Source organism: Ammospiza caudacuta, chromosome 5 (assembly GCF_027887145.1).
Source record: "Ammospiza caudacuta isolate bAmmCau1 chromosome 5, bAmmCau1.pri, whole genome shotgun sequence".
NCBI classification, from domain to species: Eukaryota; Metazoa; Chordata; class Aves; order Passeriformes; family Passerellidae; genus Ammospiza; species Ammospiza caudacuta.
Window position 1 is genome coordinate 7,177,361 of NC_080597.1, and position 20,098 is coordinate 7,197,458.

General features: G+C 41.1%; 1 protein-coding gene across 2 annotated transcripts in view; it reads left to right on the top strand.

Annotated features, from left to right (window-relative positions):
- FBLN1 (fibulin 1) overlaps positions 1–20,098 on the top strand; it is a 63,863-nt gene that overhangs the window by 40,819 nt on the left and 2,946 nt on the right. The window contains exons 15-16 of one of the 2 annotated variants that reach the window (XM_058805033.1): positions 8,655–8,797; positions 10,666–10,797. In XM_058805033.1, coding sequence (XP_058661016.1) covers positions 8,655–8,797; positions 10,666–10,797 — 275 coding nt within the window. Of the gene's footprint in view, positions 1–3,814; positions 4,170–8,654; positions 8,798–10,665; positions 10,798–20,098 lie in introns of those variants that run through there. The other variant, XM_058805034.1, reaches the window with a different exon arrangement.

A 20,098-nucleotide genomic window follows, 5' to 3' on the forward strand; every position in this document is an offset into this window, starting at 1 on the left:
AGGGAGGTCGTGGAGTCCCCATTCCTGAAGGTTTCCCAGGAATACCAGGATGTGGCACTCAGTGCTCTGGTCTGGGTGACAAGGCTCTGGCTGGACTCGATGGTCTTGAAGGAATTTTCTGTCCTATTCCAGATTTGGATGGGGAGCATCAAAGGAAGTAATAATTTGGGATGGCCACACAAAGGTCCTGAGGGAAAGGATCTGTGCTTTGGGTCTAGGGCTGTGAGGTGGAAACTGAGAAAGCTGTGTCAGCCAGGAGAGAATGGAGCAGGAGGAGGACTAGCACTGGCTGAGTAGGCAGTCCTGATGCCAAATATTTGGGTGAGGAGCAAGGGCCATAGGCTAGGAAAGGAGATAGGAAGAAGAAACAAGATAAGGAAGGACAGATGAAGGGGACAAGGATAGGATGTAAAGGCTCAGTGCTGAGGAAAAAGAGAATATAGTTCTGTCTCCTTACACCTTGAAATGTCCTAGAGACTTTCTATCTCCAGAGCAACATGCGGAACACTTGTCCATCCTCATTACCACTCTGGTCTATCCTGTTTCCCTTCCTGCAGTGGGGCTCCAGGTTCTCCTCTGGTTAAGGATTGTCTGTGAAGACCAACCATCAGTTGGTTTCATTCCCTTGAAGTTCTGCTCTGTTTAAAACAAAAGCCACCTTCCCTGCGCAGCTGATCATTGGCATCAATGTCCCTGATGTGGCAATGGCTCGCTTGGACCTCATGATGTGGTGCAACCTGCTGAAAAGAGGTGCACACCAACAATAGCAGGAGCAAGAGGAATATTTATAATTTTTTTCACTTTGCAGTGGAATATATTCTAGGAGGCCTGCAAGGCTGTTGCAGCTCTGGAAATCTGCAGCATAGAATGCGTAGTGAGGGTATAGTTCAGTAATAAAACCTGGTTAGTTGTTCAGCATGTTGAGTTGGTATCCATGTAGGAAGCAAGCCATAAAGCCATAAATCTTGCTAATAGAAATTTTGTTTTCCTTCAGCATGTGAGGAATTGTTGCATACCATTCAGCTCCTTTGAGCACAATGAAGTGAAAATCTGACTCAGAAATGATTGTGAGGGAAGGTACAAAATATTTTTCTCCTTGTTTTTCTGTTACAAAATGTTGTATTTATTATCTGTAAATGGAGTCCCTCCAGTTTTGGCAGTTTTCATTTATCAGTGTTTGGTACATGAAATTCAAACTGGGAGTAATTCTTTGAAATATTTATTTGAAATATTCTTTGAAATAATTCTTCGAATATTTCAGCCACATAAATAAACATAATAGAACAGAGTAGAAAGTGAGCTGAACAAACTGGGTTCAAATTCAGGAATAAGCATTTAGCAGCAGTATACACTTACTTTTATAGGCCATGCACCTGATTTCAGAGTTTTTCAAGGACTGAAAATATATAATATTTAATATAATAAGTAATATCATATTGTGTAACAATAGAATTATAATAATATAATATATAATAATACTGCCAATATAATATATAGTAATACTGCCATGTGATTTCCTGCTGTCCAGGATTGAAATGCTCTTTGCTCCTCACCTTTGTGGTGTGTGACCCCACAATGAACTCTGGCTCTTGAAAGCAATAATATTTGCCATCTCTCCTTTGTGGTTATTTGAGGGAGCAATTACTGCACATTAACTGAACCTACAGTGCAGTGTGCAGGGCATACCACCAAAGCATGAGATAAAAGATGATGAATTTTGAATAATTTTAGTCCTAGCTGCAGGCACATCTATCTTCACAAATAACTTTCTGAATCCACAGAACATCCTTTTTCTTTGAAAGCTGGAAGCTTTGGTTTTTGTTCTCTTAAAAAAAATTCTGGCCATAATTTAAAAATTTATTTTACTTTTATAAAATAATAAGGGAGAGCATCTTTATGAGAGTGTAAGTGCTCATAAGCACGTACATGCTTCTAAGAACTTGTACTTGAAGAAAACATTTCCAGCTAGGGAATGAACTGTCTCAACTTGCTCCATGATTTCAGCAAAACCAAGTAGCCTCATGATTTTAACAACTCCAAGCTATTCTCCTTAGTGGAGTTATAAATGACGTTTCAGAAAAGAATGCAGAGCTCTCCATACCTGAAAATACTTCAAGAGTATCCACACCTAATTAGCTGGCCATCCTGTGAGGACTTGTGCATGATCTTTAAACTCATGAATAAAACTAAGAATGCATTCAAATCTTCAAAGAATTGCTTCAAAGAAACACTTTTGTTTGCAAGTAGTATTAAAATAAAACATGCAACACATTAATTGAAGAGCTGAGGGTACTTTTAATTAGTCTTCTTGAAAGTGCTGATTTTGCATATAATGAGGAGTTCCTGGAATTCAGATCACTGTGCATGGGCAACAAATTGGGGCTTGCTCATGAACCACGGCTCTGCTGGTAGCAGATGCTGCTGATAGGAGCTCAAACTCATGTCAGAATAAAGTAATGAAATGGACACTCAGGTTTCTCTGAGGTGGTAAGAAACAAACCGTGCTTTTATGCTGGAGCATTTCTTGGTAAAGAAAGAAATTGTTTGGGTTACAAAATTTCAACCAGAGGAGCAAATACTGCTTGGAGTGGAGAGACTCTTTAAATTAATTAAATATAATTTAATTTATTCATAGTTTTGCATGAGGCAAATATGGGGCTAAATGCTCAACCTGATCATGATGAAATTTTGCAAACTCATCATCCAGCTGAGATCGTTGTTGTCTACCTTTATTTCCACACACTTGCCTGAAAGGGTGTTTGGATACCTGTGTGGTGATTTGGGCATATCTTTAATCTGAAATGCACACAATCTCACCCAGTAAGCAATCCTTTGCACACTTCTGAAACCCACCAGGTACCATGATGTCAGATCTTCATTAATGTGTTCATATAACACTCTTAAGCAGCAGTGACCTGGATGCCCATAGCTGTATGCCATATTTTTCTGGACAGAGTTCACTTCTCTCTGGAACAGAATGCATGAAGATTGTGCCTGCTAATGTAAAGGTTTGTTGTTCCCTGCCAGCGTGTGTGGGTGATCTCCTGCTGGTGCTCTGGATTTTTCACTGTGACACGGTGCTGAGGGAATGAAAGAGCAGAGGGCAAGCTCCTCTCTCACCAGAAGGTCATGAGAAATCACTGCTGTGACTCAGGGCTGTGCAGGAGCAGACTGAACGTGTAGAACACATGCTGGAGACATCAGGCCATGGGATCTTGTTTTCAGGGCTTGCTTAGATTGGTTTTAGACTGACTGGTTGGTTCTGATAGCACAGAGCAATACTTGTGCCATATCAGCAGGAAAAGGTTGATCTTCAGAGACAAACTCCTTGGACATACATGGTTTTCAGAATACTTCACTCAGTCTTAAAATACAGCCAGACATCCCAAGCAGGGCACAGACAGCTCCCTTGCCATTTAGAGTCTCTTCCTTTACTGAACATATGTCCAACCAGCAAAAGAATAAAACTTGAAGGGGGAAAACAGTGGCAGTGTTCTCCCAGGGGGCGCTTGGCTGACATAATGAAAATAAACTCTCACCCCTGCTGGGGTGCCAGACTTGATCCACCCGTGCCTGCAGAGCAAGGGCAACACTTGTGACAATGGCAACGCTTCTCCCAAAGCCCCAGCTGCAGGCAAGCTCATCCTTATTGAACTCCTGTCCCTTTGCAATGTGAGTGAGGTGCCAGGCTGGAGAGTGGATGCAGGATGCAAGTCAGCCCATCTTTTCCCACCCCCAGTGCCCCTGCTCTTCCTCCCCCTCGCTAAATGTGCGCTAATCTTCCTCTTGTCTTGTCTTCTCACTTTTCTTGCAGTCGCTGTGAGCGCTTGCCTTGTAATGAGAATAAGGAGTGCCAGAGCCTGCCCCTGAGAATAACCTACTATCACCTCTCTTTCCCCACCAACATCCAAGTACCCACCGACATTTTCCGCATGGGCCCTTCCAATGCTGTCCCTGGGGATAAAATTCAGCTGTCCATCACCAGCGGGAACCAGGAGGGGTTTTTCACCACAAAAAAAGTGAACAACCACAGTGGCCTTGTGGTCATGCAGCGTCAAATCACAGAGCCCAGAGACCTTCTTCTGACAATCCAAATGCGACTTTCCCGCCACGGAACTGTCAACACATTTATTGCCAAACTTTTTATCTTTGTCTCTGCACAGCTTTGATCCCTAACTCGCACTCATCACTGGCTACTCTTTCTCTTCTAAGAGTAGCTTTTTTTCCCCCCCCTGATTTTAATAAAGTTTTAGTTCATCTGTTGCATGCTGCACTTGCATTTTATTCGCCATCATCATTACAGTTTTCCACTTTCCCCCATAACTGAACATCCTAATTTGTGGAGATTCTTCTGTGTACTCTGCCTCATAATACAAAGCAGAATTTGATGCCTAAGAGTTCATTACCTGAGCATACTGAGGACTGAAAGCCATTAATTTACTTCACACAGTAGGGGAGTCAGCTGATCCTACACAGTTACATAGGTTTAGGTCTAAATTTTCCAAAGAAAATAGGTACATATTTTGAACTGTCTCATCTGAGACATGTCTAGAAAATTTCATCACTTATGTGATGAAAATAGTGTGGTAAATAGTGTGGATTTTCTGATAATCTGTTACAAGGGCATAACTTGGACCCTTAGGAGCCCTGAGGTGCCCCAGCACATGGGTCAGTATGAAAGTGTGCAGCCAGATTCTCAAGCTGTCCTATTTATTGTTTCTCTTTGTATTCCATGAGCTAATGCTGATAGGGATTTCCACCAGGTACAGCTTTTGTGCCATCCTTAGAAGCCAGGTACACCAGGCTTCTAAGGATGGCACAAAAGCTAATCTCCTCTAAAGAACATTTATTTGAGAGATATTTCATCTTTCTTTCTGTGGCATTTTTGCTGAATGAAAAGCTAATGACAGCAGAACAGCAATCAGCTTCATGACAGCATTCAATTAATAGCAGAGAGCTCCTTTCTGTTTCACAAGTTATATCCTGAAACATTCCCATCTACAGGAACAGTTGAAAAAGATATTTGATTTGTCTCATAACACTTTTGTCTCTCCAGCTTTCATATGAAAGCTGATAAATTTTGACCAGTAAAGACTTTATCCACAACTACCATCACACCAAACCATAAGTGCTCTGCAAAGTCAGTCAGAATTCCAACATCCAGATCTTTCTTCCTTTGCTTTGACTTTCTTTGTTTACTTCTAAGCAGTCAAGAACAATTCAACTGGAATGTCTTTGGAATTATTTTGTTTTCTGAGCTGGAAGAGGATTTATTTATTACACTGAGTCCTTGTGCTGATAAATATTAAAAGCTCACTCCTAGAGTGAGCCAAAAATTAATGTTCTACACTACCCTGGGCTCAGGTGTCTCTGCTGCTCATTAGACAGGCAGAACAGTCATTCCATAGAAAAACAGGGAATAATCCAAGGGAATGCACCTGTAGAGAAAATATCTCACTATATAAGTCCTGACAGCACAGTCAGGGTACAAGGGTGGAAACTGGGAACCTTCTAAACCCAGATCATGAGCCTCAATCACCTGGGCACAAGGAGTGACTCCTGGATGCCTGGATCAGGGCAGGATTGCAGCACTCTGCCAGAGCATTACGTGTTCCCCAAGGCAAAGTTCATCACAGCTGGCTGACAGGAGTTCAGGTCCCATAAGGAATGCCAGTGTTTAATAGGGCTGTTGGCACATCCTTATAAAGGTGCCAGAAGCTGCCAGTGGGGAGAGAGTCCCAGGTTTAAACACTGACAGCACAGCCCATGTCACTTGAGCTCCTGGGGTTAATTACTGCCACACAAGGAGGTGCTTTTACGTAAATGTTCTCTGGTTACCAGTTCCTTATGAGGCCATAATGAAGTAGGATAAATATTCAAAAATAAACTTAATTTTTGCAAAAATTAAGATAAAGGGAGTTCGAGAACATGACCCTCAGTGTTGTAAAATGCTGCCACAATAATTGTATTTAGCAAGGAATTCAGGAGCACAAAGCTCACGTTCCCCTGTGTCAGATGCTTGAATGCTGCAGTGTCACTGGGACTTTCAGGAGCATGTAGGTAATTACATGGTGCTATTTATATTTTCCAAATGAAAATTTAATCACAGCTCCTGGTCCAAAGAATTTACTGACTGAATCTGAGAGACAATATGAAAAAGAATCCTGCCAGGACCTTAGAAGAATGAAAATTTTATATTCAGGAAATAATCAGAGCAGCTGAGCTGTTTCTTAACTTTCTTCCCTTTAAATGAAAATGCCCAGAGGGAAATCAATCTCCAAAGCTGTAATTTGTGCTAGAGGCAGAAAACTTGAAGGAAAGGTACAAATAAAAAAAATTCTCATCACTGAGGAAGAAACTTCTGCCAGTCATAGTCCCCACTGCAGGAGAACATGAGCAAAATGGAAAACATCAGCTAATCAGAAGGTGAAATGCAAAGATGATGTGTAAGGATAAAATTAAAAAGTATTATGAGAACAGAGCATATAATTTATATCAAACACTAGGATTTGAGATAGATGTTAGTTGTGAAAGAAGTTACTCCAGTTCAGGGATGTCCAAAAGATGAAGCAGTGAGAGAACAAAGTGTTATCAACTGCACTTTGGATATGCATGGCAATTGGCAGGGATGGCAAAAGAAAAGTGATCAGAAAGGGAGTATAATGAAGGAACAAATTCCAGTTTAGCAGTGTAGACAGAGCATGCAAAAAACCTCCCAAGTCAGTGGAATTTGTAAGAGGAGAGAGAAAAGGTGCAAAGAAATAGAGCTGACACAGACATTTATCTGTCCCACATGTGGTTATGAGCTGGATGGATCCATAAACTCAGTGTAGATGAGAGCAAACACAAATCACTTGTGACCATTGAGATCCTCTGATCTGTACCAAAGTCATGTCAGAAGGCTTATTCCACAGGTGAGAATCATGAATGCAAATCTTATTTAGGACTTAATCTTACACAAAATTATTGACTTTATTTATTTATTTATTGTCTTTATTGACAAAGTATTTCAGAAATATGTGAATTTGCCTTTTGTTCCAGCTGAAGTTGAGAGTAAATCTCCCTTTAGCACCCAGGAAGAAGCAAAAGGAGACCACTACTGAAAGCCTGAGACACTCCCACCACAATGCTTTTTGCATACAAATTCTATTATCTAAATACAGCTGTGGTAATTTAGGATGTTCTATGAATTCTAACAGTACTTAATCTGCAATAGTGTCCCAAAATAAGTTAAGGTGAGGTGTCTAGGACATGACAAGACTTTGTACACAGATAATGGTGGGAAGTAAAAGGGCACAGGCCCCCTCTTCTGGCCTGTATCTCCTGTCCAGTCTCAAAACATCAAGTACAGGGTGAATACCTGTATTCCTGTATAATACCTGTACACCAGTCTCAGCTGGAGTTTATTAACTCAGCTCTGTTGCCTCCCCATGGACTGTGCCCGTTCACATCTGTTGAAGCATGAGCTGCTTGGTGTTGATTTGTGTTTTCCCCTTATTTAACTTCATACAGTATCATCATGCTTGGCTTAATTTTTTTTTGAGGAGCAGAGTTGGGAACATGTAATAAGAAGTTACTGATATATTGATTATAAATAGAGCCATAAAGTCCCTTTGAGCATCTGAAAAAAGATGGTTTGTAAATGTGGACTGGGATAAGACATTTTGAAAAGAGCAAGAATGATTTGTTTTTAGAATTATCTAACAAAATAAATCTTCCTTTTTTGGTTCCCCTTTAACTCAGTAATTTTTTCTTACTTTTGATCTTTTAATTCCCCCCTCCTCTGACACTGCAGCATTTTTATTTTCCACTTAGAAATATGTAGAAATGGACAGGTCAAAGTTGAGATCATTTGTGGGGCTTAGTCACATTTGAAGTCCCAGCACAGCCCTTTCATCTCTCACGAACACAGAGTGGGCATTGTGTGAGGTTCTTGAACTGTAAGTGACTTTAAATTCACTCTAGTGGACAAGGGTGAGAAGTCATTTAACTTTAAATAGACTTTCAAGGCCGAATGAGCAGCTGGTTGAGATGGAATATGAAATGATCCTTACCATTTCCCCAAGCTCAGAATTCAACCTTTGAGATTTTAAATAATGTGGTTAACTTTTCCTCCCCCTAGTTTCCATTCCTCTCTGTTTTCTCAGTTCTTCCAGATGGAAAGGGAGGGTGTGAAAAAAAGACTTAAAAGAGGCTATTCTGGCCCTTGCTACACTGAAAATTGTGAAAGTTGGCCCTATACATAGTTATGCCAGGTTTCTAAAACAGAAGCAATTCTGTCTGCTTTATATGACTGAGTAAAAAAGTGCAAGTAAAAGTGAAATTGCTGAGAGCAGGCCAGCTGAGAGGGTGTGGGTCTCACTGTTTGTCCTTGGAAAAGGACATCACATGGCACCTTGGGCACCACAGTTCTCTTTGTTTTCACATGCCTGGCTTGAAGAGCTGGGTTTGAGGGGGGTTTGACTGCAACTCTGAGCCAAACCCAGTTCTTCAGGGGTCCCCAAGTTCTGATGAACTGCATTTGTCTAAGTTATTGTGGTGAAGAATCAACACATCTATCAATTACAGTTTCTGGCTGCCTGCATTGCAAAACACAAAGTATTTAATATTGAGTCTATATATGAATGAATGAATCTCTTTTTGGTTTCTCTCAGTGTCAGACTGGAAAAGACAGATACCATCCGCTGCATCAAGTCTTGCCGACCAAATGATGTCAGCTGCCTGCTGGATCCTGTCCACACCATCTCCCACACTGTCATTTCACTGCCCACGTTCAGAGAGTTTACAAGACCTGAAGGTAAGTGGTTTGTTCCTTGTTCCATTTAACAGACTGCAGCATATAAAACCTCCACCAGGAACCCTTGCCTAAAGCCAGACTCACTGCCGGTGCAATAAATGTTTGCACAGCTCCAAATTATAGTTTACCATTCATTTAATTAAAACCTTCAATACCCAGGAGTTTTAATTTTATGGAGGGAAGAAAGTCATTCTGAGCTCTAACTCATACTGCTTCCCACTCTAAGGAAATATTGACTCTGAATTCCCATGTACCACATTTGCTCACACAATAGTATATGCCTCATGACATTTTTTCTCCCCTTGTTTGAAGGTTTTGCTGTAGGAACCAGGTACTAAATATATTTCTCTCCTCTGTCTATGCCCTGTTGTGTGCTACTGACAGGTGACTTGTTCCAAGAATAAAAACCTTACATGCAGACATTAATCACAAAATAAATTATACTGAGTATATGAAGATTGGCTAATTTTTGACCTATGAACAAACTGTTGTTATAGACTAAAGGAAGGGAAATTCAAAGGACTGGGCATAAAGTTTTTAAGACAAGAATTTAAAAAAGCACCCAACTGAGTGGCTGTCCTCTGCAGTACTTGCAAGTTTTTAAGTCCTGCAGTTTCATACTCACTTTTCATCACTTTCTTAGCTCACATAAAAATGAAAAGCTTACAGATCAAGAGCTAGTTTTTGCTCCTTGCCATTTGTTTGGATTTTCTGGCAATGCATCCATCAGTGGGATGACTGCCTGCAGCCCTGCTGCTCTCAGCACCTTACTGAGAGGCACAGACACAGAGAGAAGGGTATGGAGGTCAGAAAGGTTATTTTGGAGGGGTTTCTAAAGGCCATAAATCCCCATTTCTGATGCACCCAAAGTCTCAGCCTTGCTGTTTCTGAAAGCTGAACCTTTTCAGAAAAGCTGAAACTTTTCAACTGTTTCAGAAAGTTGTCCTAAGTGAAAGCCAAAGCTGACTCTTCCCTTCTGCACCAGGCAGGAGTGGAGAAAAAGCCATCGCAGTCCTTGCCCAGGCAGGAAGAGTTTAACCACTGATGCAGAGCTCCTGTGGGTTCTGCCAGGCCTGTTCCAGGCCTTGGCTGGCCCTGCTTCACAGGGAAGGGAGGAATGCCCCATGGCCACTCCTGCTCCACCAGGTGTACTGGCAGCAGAGCTGAGGACTTGGCCCAGGATGCTTCCCAAACCTCATTAGTCCATCCCGGTGTTTTAATAAGGAGAGATGAGACCTAGTGATGTGAGATTACTGCTGAAGCCCAGAAGATGTAAACTGTAATTCAGTGCATGGCCTCAGGTGAATTCTTACAGCTCCAAGTCTGGTTTCATCATCTGCAGAGTGAGGATAATAATGACAGTAATAATACCTCCATCCCTCACCAGGGACTTGAAAATAGTCTCACTTTTATTTTTAAACCTAAACATCTCCTCCAGTACTCCAAAGGACTCTTTAATTTGTAGTGGCAACACTGTGTGACTGCCTGGGGAATCAGAGTGGAGAGGTTTAGAGAGGTTTATCTGTTTGGTCCCTTCCTCAGCCCAGCCTGTGGATCCTTGGGGTTGTCCTCTTTGGGCACATGCTGGAAATCTGATTGGCTTCTTCAGAGCAATCTTTTTTGGTTTTAAAAGTAACAGTGTTTTGGCTTCAGGGCCCTTGGATGGTGGAAATAGGAGGAGAAAACAAATCTATCCAAATCCTCGCTTCCCTTAGATCTTCTGCCTTTCCATTTTAAAGGACAAACTGGGAGTGGTGAGCGAGGTTAATGTCTTCCACCAAGTCATTTTGGATCAAATTCTGTTGGATTCTTCAGTGATGTTTTCAAATACTTGTCAGTGCATTCTGTTGCATCCTCTTTACTTGCAGAGATCATTTTTCTTCGTGCCATCACACCTACATATCCGGCCAACCAGGCAGATATCATATTTGACATTACAGAAGGAAATTTAAGAGATTCATTTGATATCATCAAGCGTTACATGGATGGCATGACAGTGGGTGAGTTGTGTTTTCTGCCTACTTTCTTCTTTCAGCTATACTATAGGACAGGGTCAAAGAAATTAATTCAAGTAATTAATCCCTACCTTGATTTTCAAGCCAGTGTTGATTTCACATTCTTCAGTCCAATATGTGTAATTTGAACTAATATCAAAGATAATTTTTATGCAAAATAAGACAGGCCTATTCTTTCATTTGAGAAGTATTTTAGCTTTTTTTGAGAACTAGCTATAACTGAAAATGGAAATGGCTTAGTTTTAAAATGATGAGGGACCTAATGTAACCAGGAGCAGTTGGCAGATGATGTTAAGGAGGAGGGCAGGAGCAGATCCCAGCTGATGTGTTGTTCTGCCCAATGGGAGCTGCCCAGGCAGTGGCAGGGGAATACACTGAAATTCTCATGCCAGGTATTAAAAAGCAGCATTTGTTTGCTCTTTATTAATGTTTATTTATGAAAATAAAGGACTCCTGTTCCCAGTGAACACTTGTGCTTTGGTATGTGAACATGCAGATCCTGCTCAGGTTCATACATGTGCTTCAGCAGGATTTGTCCTGGGGAAAAGAAAAATCCCTGCAGCTTTCAAAAGCCCTATTTCACATGGTCTGAAGGTGGCACTGGTGCATTTCAGAAGCAGGATAGCACAAGGTCAGCTCTGCAAAGGTTTTATGAACTGCAGATAAAAATCCCAAGTCATTAGGTTTCTATTTCTTTCTTGATCAAACAGAAGTATAGATGTGAATGCTGAGAAAAAGGGAGAGTCTGTTAAAACAGGATAAGATTACAGATTTCAGTTATTGGGGCATTTCTTTAGCAGAGTATAAATGTTATCAGATCCCGCAGGAGTTACAGTAGTTTGCTTTTCGTGCCGTGTGCTCCTTTCTGTCTGAACTAAGAAAGAAGGATGTGTTTGGAAATTTGACTGGCCAAGGTATTTGCCTGGGGGAAGGGTTTCCATTTTGAAGAGCAGGACTGTGTGTCAGTAGTATTTCACTTGGTAAACCAGATTATTTGCCTCACATTGCAAAGAGAGAAAGGATATTTTTAAACACTGAGTTGAGAAGATATGATGCATGGCCAAGTGTATTCCCAGCTCTGTGAAAGAATTGGGCAACATTTTCCTCACCTCAGTTCCCCCTGTGCAACATGGAGATGATAAAACATGCCTACTACTGTCTTAATTAATTCTTGTGTGTAAGACTCTTAATTAATTCCTCTGTGTAAAAGTACTTTGAGATTAATGGATGGAAGCTGCAAAGAAAACTGCCTACAGCAGAATTGGAAAAGGAAAATCAAAACAACCCCCCCAGCTGAAATTACCTGGAGGGGCAGAGGTTCAGGACAGCACATTGTCTGTGCGATATTAGGATTGCAAATAATTCTGCCAGCAGCAGTTCTGCTGCTCTCATCATAATATAATTTTTATTATTATTAATAATCAGAATGCTAGGTGTATCCTTAAAAAGTTCTGTGAGGTTTCCTAGACAAATCAGATGGGATCCTAGTCCATGAGAATTCACAAAGTCCCTGCTTTAAAGAAAGGGAAGGGTTTGTGTAAGGAAGGGAAACCCCAAAGGGCACAGACAGTATCAGAAAGATTTAGTGGTTATCCCACTAAGTTACAGGACATCAGAACTGTGTGTGGAACACAGCAACTCCTGCAGAGCAAATGCCCAAACAGGGCAGTAACAGAAGGGTTTTCAGGAATCTTTCTGCAATTTCAATGTTCCAACTTGTTGCAAAAATCAATTTTTGCACTTCTGGGAGAGCACACCTCGACCATCATGCTGCATGACCACATATGCCACTGAGATCCATGCAGCATATTTTTAAATATTTTTATACATACTTTTTTAATGTCTTTTTGCTGCCTATATAGGAAATAATAAATTTATTTTGATAATAAATCATAAATGCATTGGTAAAAGAAAGAAGAAGCATGCTTCATTCTGTTGTACTATTTCAGGAGAAATGGCCAGAATATCAAAGCTATTTTGTCTGCTAATGGGAATTAGATGACCAAATATATATATATATATTTTTACAATACTAATTTTCTCTACAAGAGAAAAGATTGACAATTTCTACAGTGATTTTTTGTTGACTGGGTGGTTTGGTTTGTTTTTGTTAAAGAAAAGACAGAGACTAGTTCAGAGCGTGATGAAATCCATAAGAGTACATGGAAAAAAGCAGGAAAATAGTAACCAGAATTACTGAAAGACCTCAGTGTAATAAACCTTGACTCAGTATCAGACCAGAGGAAGCTGATGAAGGGGTTCAGAGAAAGGAGCACTGGGAAAAGAAGGGGAGAAAGGACAGAGCAGTGAAGATGCACTTGCAGGAAGACCCTCATTGGTAACTCAGTTTTAGCCAGGCTGTCACTGACAAGGACAGAGGTGATGCCTTAAGAAGGACCTGCCTGTGACCTGTGCTTGTGTGAATGCAAAAGAACAAGATGCTCTCAAAATGAAAAGGTGCAGTTCTTTTGGGAAAGGTTTAAAGTGTGGCAGGAGCTGTAAGAGACAAAGGTACAGAAGAAAAGTGGGGGCTTCAGCCCTGAGAATTTTGGGCTGAAAAGATTCAGTTTCAGCCATTATCCCTCTAAGCTGACACTGAGACTTCAGGGAGATGTTAGGGAAGCTGAATTACGTGGGATGGGATGGAGAATGGCTGATCAGGCTGGTTTGTGCTTTGCTGATGGAGAGATTGCAGCTGAAGTCATTGGAGGGGATGAATGTGAGGGAGCAGTTTTGAGGTACACAACAGAAGAAAACAGAAGCAGAGGAAAGGACTGCCCCAGGGAATGTCACAAAAAGAAAGAACACAGTCTCCCAAAAGATATGTAGAAGAAGTAGGCCCAAAGGCAGGAGAAGGAAGAGGCAAGGACAGTATTGCAAAATCGAGGAAAGAAAACATATCCAACAGGAATCAATGATCAGCACTATCAGACATGGAGGAGCCAAAAGAACTAGGAACAAACTCCAAAGTATCTCTGCTGACCTACAGAAAATATCTTCCAGTGGAAGAGGAAGAATGAAAGCCAGATTCCTGGAGAGGCAGTGTGTAGACTTCATGCAATCTGATTAAAAAGAATTTTAAAAAAGCTGCTTCCAATATTTTTACCCTGTTATATTAAAAAAGAGATGCAAATCCCCTATCCCCAGTCTTTCCTGGTTCAGAAGGTATTGAGGACTCCTTGTTTCCTGGCGTGCTTACAGGCCAAGGTGGCAATGAATCTAAATGATACTGTTAAAAACCTAACATCACTTACTAGCATGGGTGGGAGGAAAACAGAAGTGCAGACCTATCCAGGTTTGGTGTTTCTTTAAAGCTTTTATAGACTTTTCACTGCATTCCTCCTTTAACCAGCTGTCAGTGGAAAATGAAGAATGCATTTTCAACCTGTGCAAAAATGTCCTATCAGTGCCTGAGGTATTATCAGTTGCTATAAAACACTTTCCCCTTCAGCTATACATTCATTTTTTAAAACAGTAATCCCACCTTGTAGTCTGGTAAACTTCAGGAAGGTTTTAAAATTTCACAATACATCTAAAAGTAGTTTTGATAGGCTGAAATCTTCCATATTGCATTTGGTTAATAAACAAAGCCTATATCCTTGCCTATAAAGCAGAATGGTGCTATTCTTCTGGAAAACATCCAGAACCAATATAGCTGTAAAAAGGCACTATGGAGTTTCCATGGGGGGTTGTGCTGGTGCTTGAATGCATTTGTATTTACACTGATATGTGTGTAGATGCTCTTCATTGTTATTTTCAAGGGTTCCATTGCTGTCTCTGTCCTGAATTTCCTGCTTCTTTTATGTGGGTGACTGTTTGTGATGCTGCCTTTGAACCATTAAAGTGTCTGAACTACTGATAGCACTCTGCTGGATTTACCACTGGTCTAATTTCCACTGTGCTATCATGATTGTTTAGTGTGCTCCAGAGTCTGAGGAGAGAATTGTCAAAAATGATCAAGAAGTTAAACAAAACCAGGTACCGTGAGCAAATGCGTTTGTGAGATCCCATATTAGCTGGGGCAGGAGAAGGAGACTCGAGGTTTGTTTGACTTCTGTGAAGCCTGTCCTTAGCACAGGGGTAGTAGTTCTGTGTCTCATAAGTAGTTCTGTGTCTCATAAGTCATTCTGAATCTCATAAGTAGTTTTCCCATTCACAGTCTGGCAGTCTTTTTACAGTTCTCCATGCAAATGTTTGTAGGGTCTAACATTAAATTCAATCATTGGTCTGCAAAAGATCTGGTTCAGAACTTTGTCCCTAGGCCCACTCTCCACTGCCAGGCAAATCCATTCACATTTCCCTCTGCTTCTCCCTCCTTCTCTGTTGCTGCAAACTCTGTTTTTGGGACAGAGGCTGACTGGTTCTTGCTATGCCTATGTCATGGAGCAGGACATAACTCAGTAGGTTTTTCAACAGGGTTTTGCAGCTGCACATTAAAAAAGACACAGCCCCTTTCAGTGTCTTTGTTCTGGTTTCATCCCTGGGCTTCCTCTCTCACAAGAGGGCCTCCTCAGAAAAGGATATTTTGTGAGTTTTTCCCTGTGCCAGGTTGCCCTGTTGCAATCAGCAGCAGAGCATGGGAGATGAGGGTGCCCAGAAGCCATTTGGTAAACGGGATCCTGGATTTGCTGCCCAAACCTGCCCTTTCAGGAGGGTGCTGACTGCACTGCTCAGTAGTCAAATAGCTCAACACCCTCCCTCCCCTCCAGAAAAAATAAAGAATGAGGATGGAGAGCTCTTCTGGGGGCAAAGAAGCACCTTGAGCAGGAGGCAAATTTTCATTTCATATCTGAGAAATGCTGCAGGTGCTTTTCTGGTGAGAATGAGTCTTGATCTCAAGGGGAACAACCTTCCTGATGCCAAATTTCACTCCAGCACATTGCAAGAGTCAGGTTAGTTCAACTCTCCTCCTTGATCTCTGTCCATCTCACCTCTCAGGTGGTAAAAGGTGTTCCCATTGGTACAGACCACCTTTGGTTACAGTTTCCAGAATGCTCAGCAGGCAGATAAATTACACTGCAGCTCTGATGAAGTTTTGTGAACTGTGGTGGCAAGTATAAAACCTGACAACTTGGGAAAGAAATGGACTAAATTAGGGACAGCAAAGAGCACCAAAGTCCTTGGTTCAGGTTGCATAGCCTGCATTTTCTGGTGTTCATGTTAAACAGTGGGCTGAGATACTGCAAAAAATGAGCAAATAAAGCCAGATTTGAAATCCAGTACACCGAGCACACTATAGCAGCTCCTCCAAGAGATTTCTGTGTGAATCCAGCTTTCTGAGGTGCTCTGCCCCAGTTCACAGCAGTCAAAGACCTGCTTTTATGATGATATCCAAATGTGAAATATATGTGCAATTGATTAATGACTGGATGTGATACCAGTGTTCTGCTTTAGTTGTTGGTCAAAGGTTGGACTTAATGGTCTTGAAAATCTTTTCCTGTCTTAATAATTCTGTGATTCAGGTGCTTCTGCTGCTATATCCAAATCTGTGTGTTGATAGCAACCATCTTACTCATGCAGCATCACCTACACTCCCCATAAAAATGGAAAAGCAAGATAAGACCCAAGGTGTATCCTAAATCTTTCTCAGTATGACACACAGATGCCTGGCTCACTTAAAAACAACCCTACCTTACCTTTTGTTCTTAAAGGGGAAAAATGTGGTGAAGTGAACCCTTATTTTAGCCTTTGAGAACTGGTCAGAAATCGACACACATTAAAGGAAACTTCCTTGTCAGAATTCTGCAAGCAGGAAAAGCAGAGCTGCTGCCTCAAGGTGATGACTGAGCACTCCATTGGGGCTTCTCTGTCACAGCCTCAGGATTAAGTTCTTTTTCTTCCATGGTAAATCAAACCACAGAGCCACATCATGCTGTGTGCCATAACTGTGGCTCTTTGCCAAGAAATGCTTTTATCACAAGGGTTGCAATAATTAATTGCCCAAGCGGCCCCAAGTGTGGCTGAATTGGAATAATGTGGTTGTGAGACAGGCAGGGTGAACATAGCCACTCTCACATGAAATAAGATATTGGGAATAAAGTAGCAAGAGGCTGATATATGTGATTTTGAACTTTTTGGACATTCATTGCTGAAATTTTTCCACCTGTTTTAGTAAATGTGTAAGGCTCTTCTAAATACATAGAGCATCTCACATTCCTAAAGGTGGAAGAGGAAAGATTAAAAATATATGATGGAAACTATTTCTTAATGAGGCTACTTCAAGTACAGTTATTGCATTTTAGGCATGAGTGATTTCACAGCACTGTCAACAATGAAACCCATTGCCAGGTTTGGCTGGAAGGCAAACCAGACATCTAAAAGCACCTCAAGTTTGCCAAACCAAGATAAGAGCACATCCCTCTGAAGTTATTTAGTGTCCTTAATAAAGATCACAGCATTTGTAAACTAGCCAAACCTCAGTAAAATCAAAGATTTAAAAAAAAATTGATTTCATAATACCAAGGCTCCATATGATCCAAAATGGCAGATAATAGCTTTGAAAATATTCACCATTTGTTTCTGGCCCAAAAACGTGTTAATGTGATGACACCTCTTTATGGCCTCTTTATTTGATGCATTTTAGCAATCAAAGATTTCTAGAGAAGCCCAAGGGTTAATGAAATTAACCTTGATGGAGTTGTTGAATTCATAACAAACCGAATCCTAAAATTTTGATCTGTTGAATGATGCAGAAATCACTGCTGCCCTTCTATTCCCAGCAGGAGAATGTTGTGCTCAGTGTTGGGAAGCTCTGTGGGTGCTCCAGAGGGAAATCCCCTTCTCCTGCCCACCCCTGAGCCCACACTCCACCCTGTGGTCAGACAGTGCTTGTGTGCCAGGCTGTGGTTTTGCTTCTTCCAGGTGTTCATCCAAGGAAAGGGGTGGAGGATATAACAGGACCACTATTTTTGAGCAGCTTAAACCAACAGTGAAATTACCCCGAGTGTCATATAGCTCATAAAAGTGAATTTTATGTGGCCAAACTGGCTTCTGAAGTGTTTTATAGGCACTTGGTTGCTCAATAGCTGAAAAACAGGCTTTTTCCTAAATAAAGATCTGGGATGTTCATGTCTGAGAAGTATGTTTTTGAAAATCTTGTCCCCAGATAGTTCAGCAAAGATTTGTACAGCCAGCCACATTTCTGTGAAGCAGTTCTCCATCAGCATGGAAACCTTGTTAACATCCAGCTCTGACTTGATTCTCCAAAACTTTTATTTTGTGAAGTGTTCACCATCAAACTTGAATGAAGTTCAATTCAATTCACAATGTTATGAGGGCAATATACTTCAAAGCATGAGAAAATCTATTTTGGTACTTGTATTTTGATTAATGAGTTTTCTGAATCCTTTCACTGTAGTTATGTTTGTCAGGTGTGGCATCTTAAGGATTAATGATATCTTCAGAGCTATTTTTCTGAATAAGATTTGATGCCTGAAGTGATGATTAGCAAGAAATATTTCATTTTACAAAGAGCAGCCGCTTATTAATAAAACACATTATATCAGAAACTATAGAGCATAGCAGGAGCCACATTGTTATTGTGACAAATAATGGAGAGAAATATAAAAAGCTTTCACATACATACAAAACAAAAAAAAAAAAAAAAAAAAAAAAAAGAAAAAAAAAGAAAAAATCTATTTGGCTTTTGAGAAATTAAGGAATCTCAAGTATAAATTAACTTTCTGAAGTCAGCAGACAGATATCTGGTGGTCTGGGAAATGCCTGCAGTTTGACAGCTAGATTGTTCCTTTAGGCACTGTCATGAACTGGAGAGGAGTGGAAGAAAATAATGCCTGTGAGGCTGCCTATGGTGAGGGCAGGAGAACTGGTGACAAAAACATGGAAAAAGCTGAATTGTTCAATGCCTTCTTTGCCTCATTCTTTACTGGTGAGACTGGCCTTCAGAAATCCTGGGGCTCTCAGAGCAAGAGGAAGATATGGAGCAGGAAATCCTCACCCACAGTGGAGGAGGTTCAGGTTTGGGAACATTTGAACTGGGAATGACCAAGTCCATGGGTGCTGAGGGAGAAGTGCTGAGGGAATTGACCAATGTCATTGGAAGGCACTCTCAGGTATCTTTAAAAGACTGTGGTGATCAAAAGTTCCCATAGAAAAAGGCAAATGTCACTGCAATCTCCAGGAAGGCCAGAAAGGATCCAGGGAAGTGCATGGACCAGGCCTAGACCTCAAGATTTTTATTTTTTGGTCTTTTTGTTTGAGCCCAAGGCACTGCTGGCCTTGTTTGGGCCTGGCAGAGCTATGCCTCCCTTGTAGGAGATGTGAAAGGTTTGAGACAGGAGAGAACCAGATACAGAAAGCATCTTGCAGCAGGGTTCCCACCTGCGTTTGTCCTTGAGTTTGGTGAAGAAAAACACTCAGGTTTTCCATTTTAGCACTTGTCACAAAACAAAAATGCAAAGCTCTCAAGGAGTGAATCTGCCAAGAGCAGCAAACCTCTCATATGGTTTTGTCCTGAAGAATATTTCAAGGGTTTCTCCTCTTTTTTTTTTTTTTTTTATTCTACTTATTCAGAATTAATGCATCCTTACACATCCGCTGTATCATCCTGTATCATCCTCATTAATTTAATGGGAGAGAAGGGAAATAGTTCTTGCAGTGGTGATGATTTCAAGACCATCTAGAACATTGGCACAACAAACTGTAGAAATAACTATGGTCAGAGTATTGTTTCTTTCTACATTCCCTCCATTTCTTTCTTCAATATAGCTGTCAGCATGTGTGGCATTCACTTCTCAAGCCATTTTATCAGCTGGATTTTAAAACTGCAGCAAGAGAGCTGTGTGAAAAGGCACTGCCACATGGCCTGCAGTGTTTGCTCATTGCACCTTTTTCCCTGCCTGTTAACAGGGTGCATCCCAACGCCAATGAGAAGGTTACTACTGCTTTGAATGCTTCATTAATGTAGGGTGTGAATGTTTGCCATGCTGTGGCACAGCACAGCAGAGAAAACACCATTTGCAATCCCACCTCTAGAGCAGAGTAAACCAGTGGAGTGGTGCAGAAAGTGTAGAATGCTATAATAGGATTGCTAAACCAAAACTGAAGCAGCCTTTGCTCTCTAGGGCTTGGTGGTCACTGCAGGAGCTGCTCATGGGGTTGGTTAAAGATTGCCAGCACTGAGTGATTTCAGTGCTGTGCATTTCCGTGGTTCTCATTTAGAGCAGTGCCTGCAATAATGTGATGTGCTGTTAGCAAAATGCTTTAAATGCTACCCTAAAGGGAGAGCAATTTCAGCAAGGTTTTTCTGTTTCAATACATCATCTGC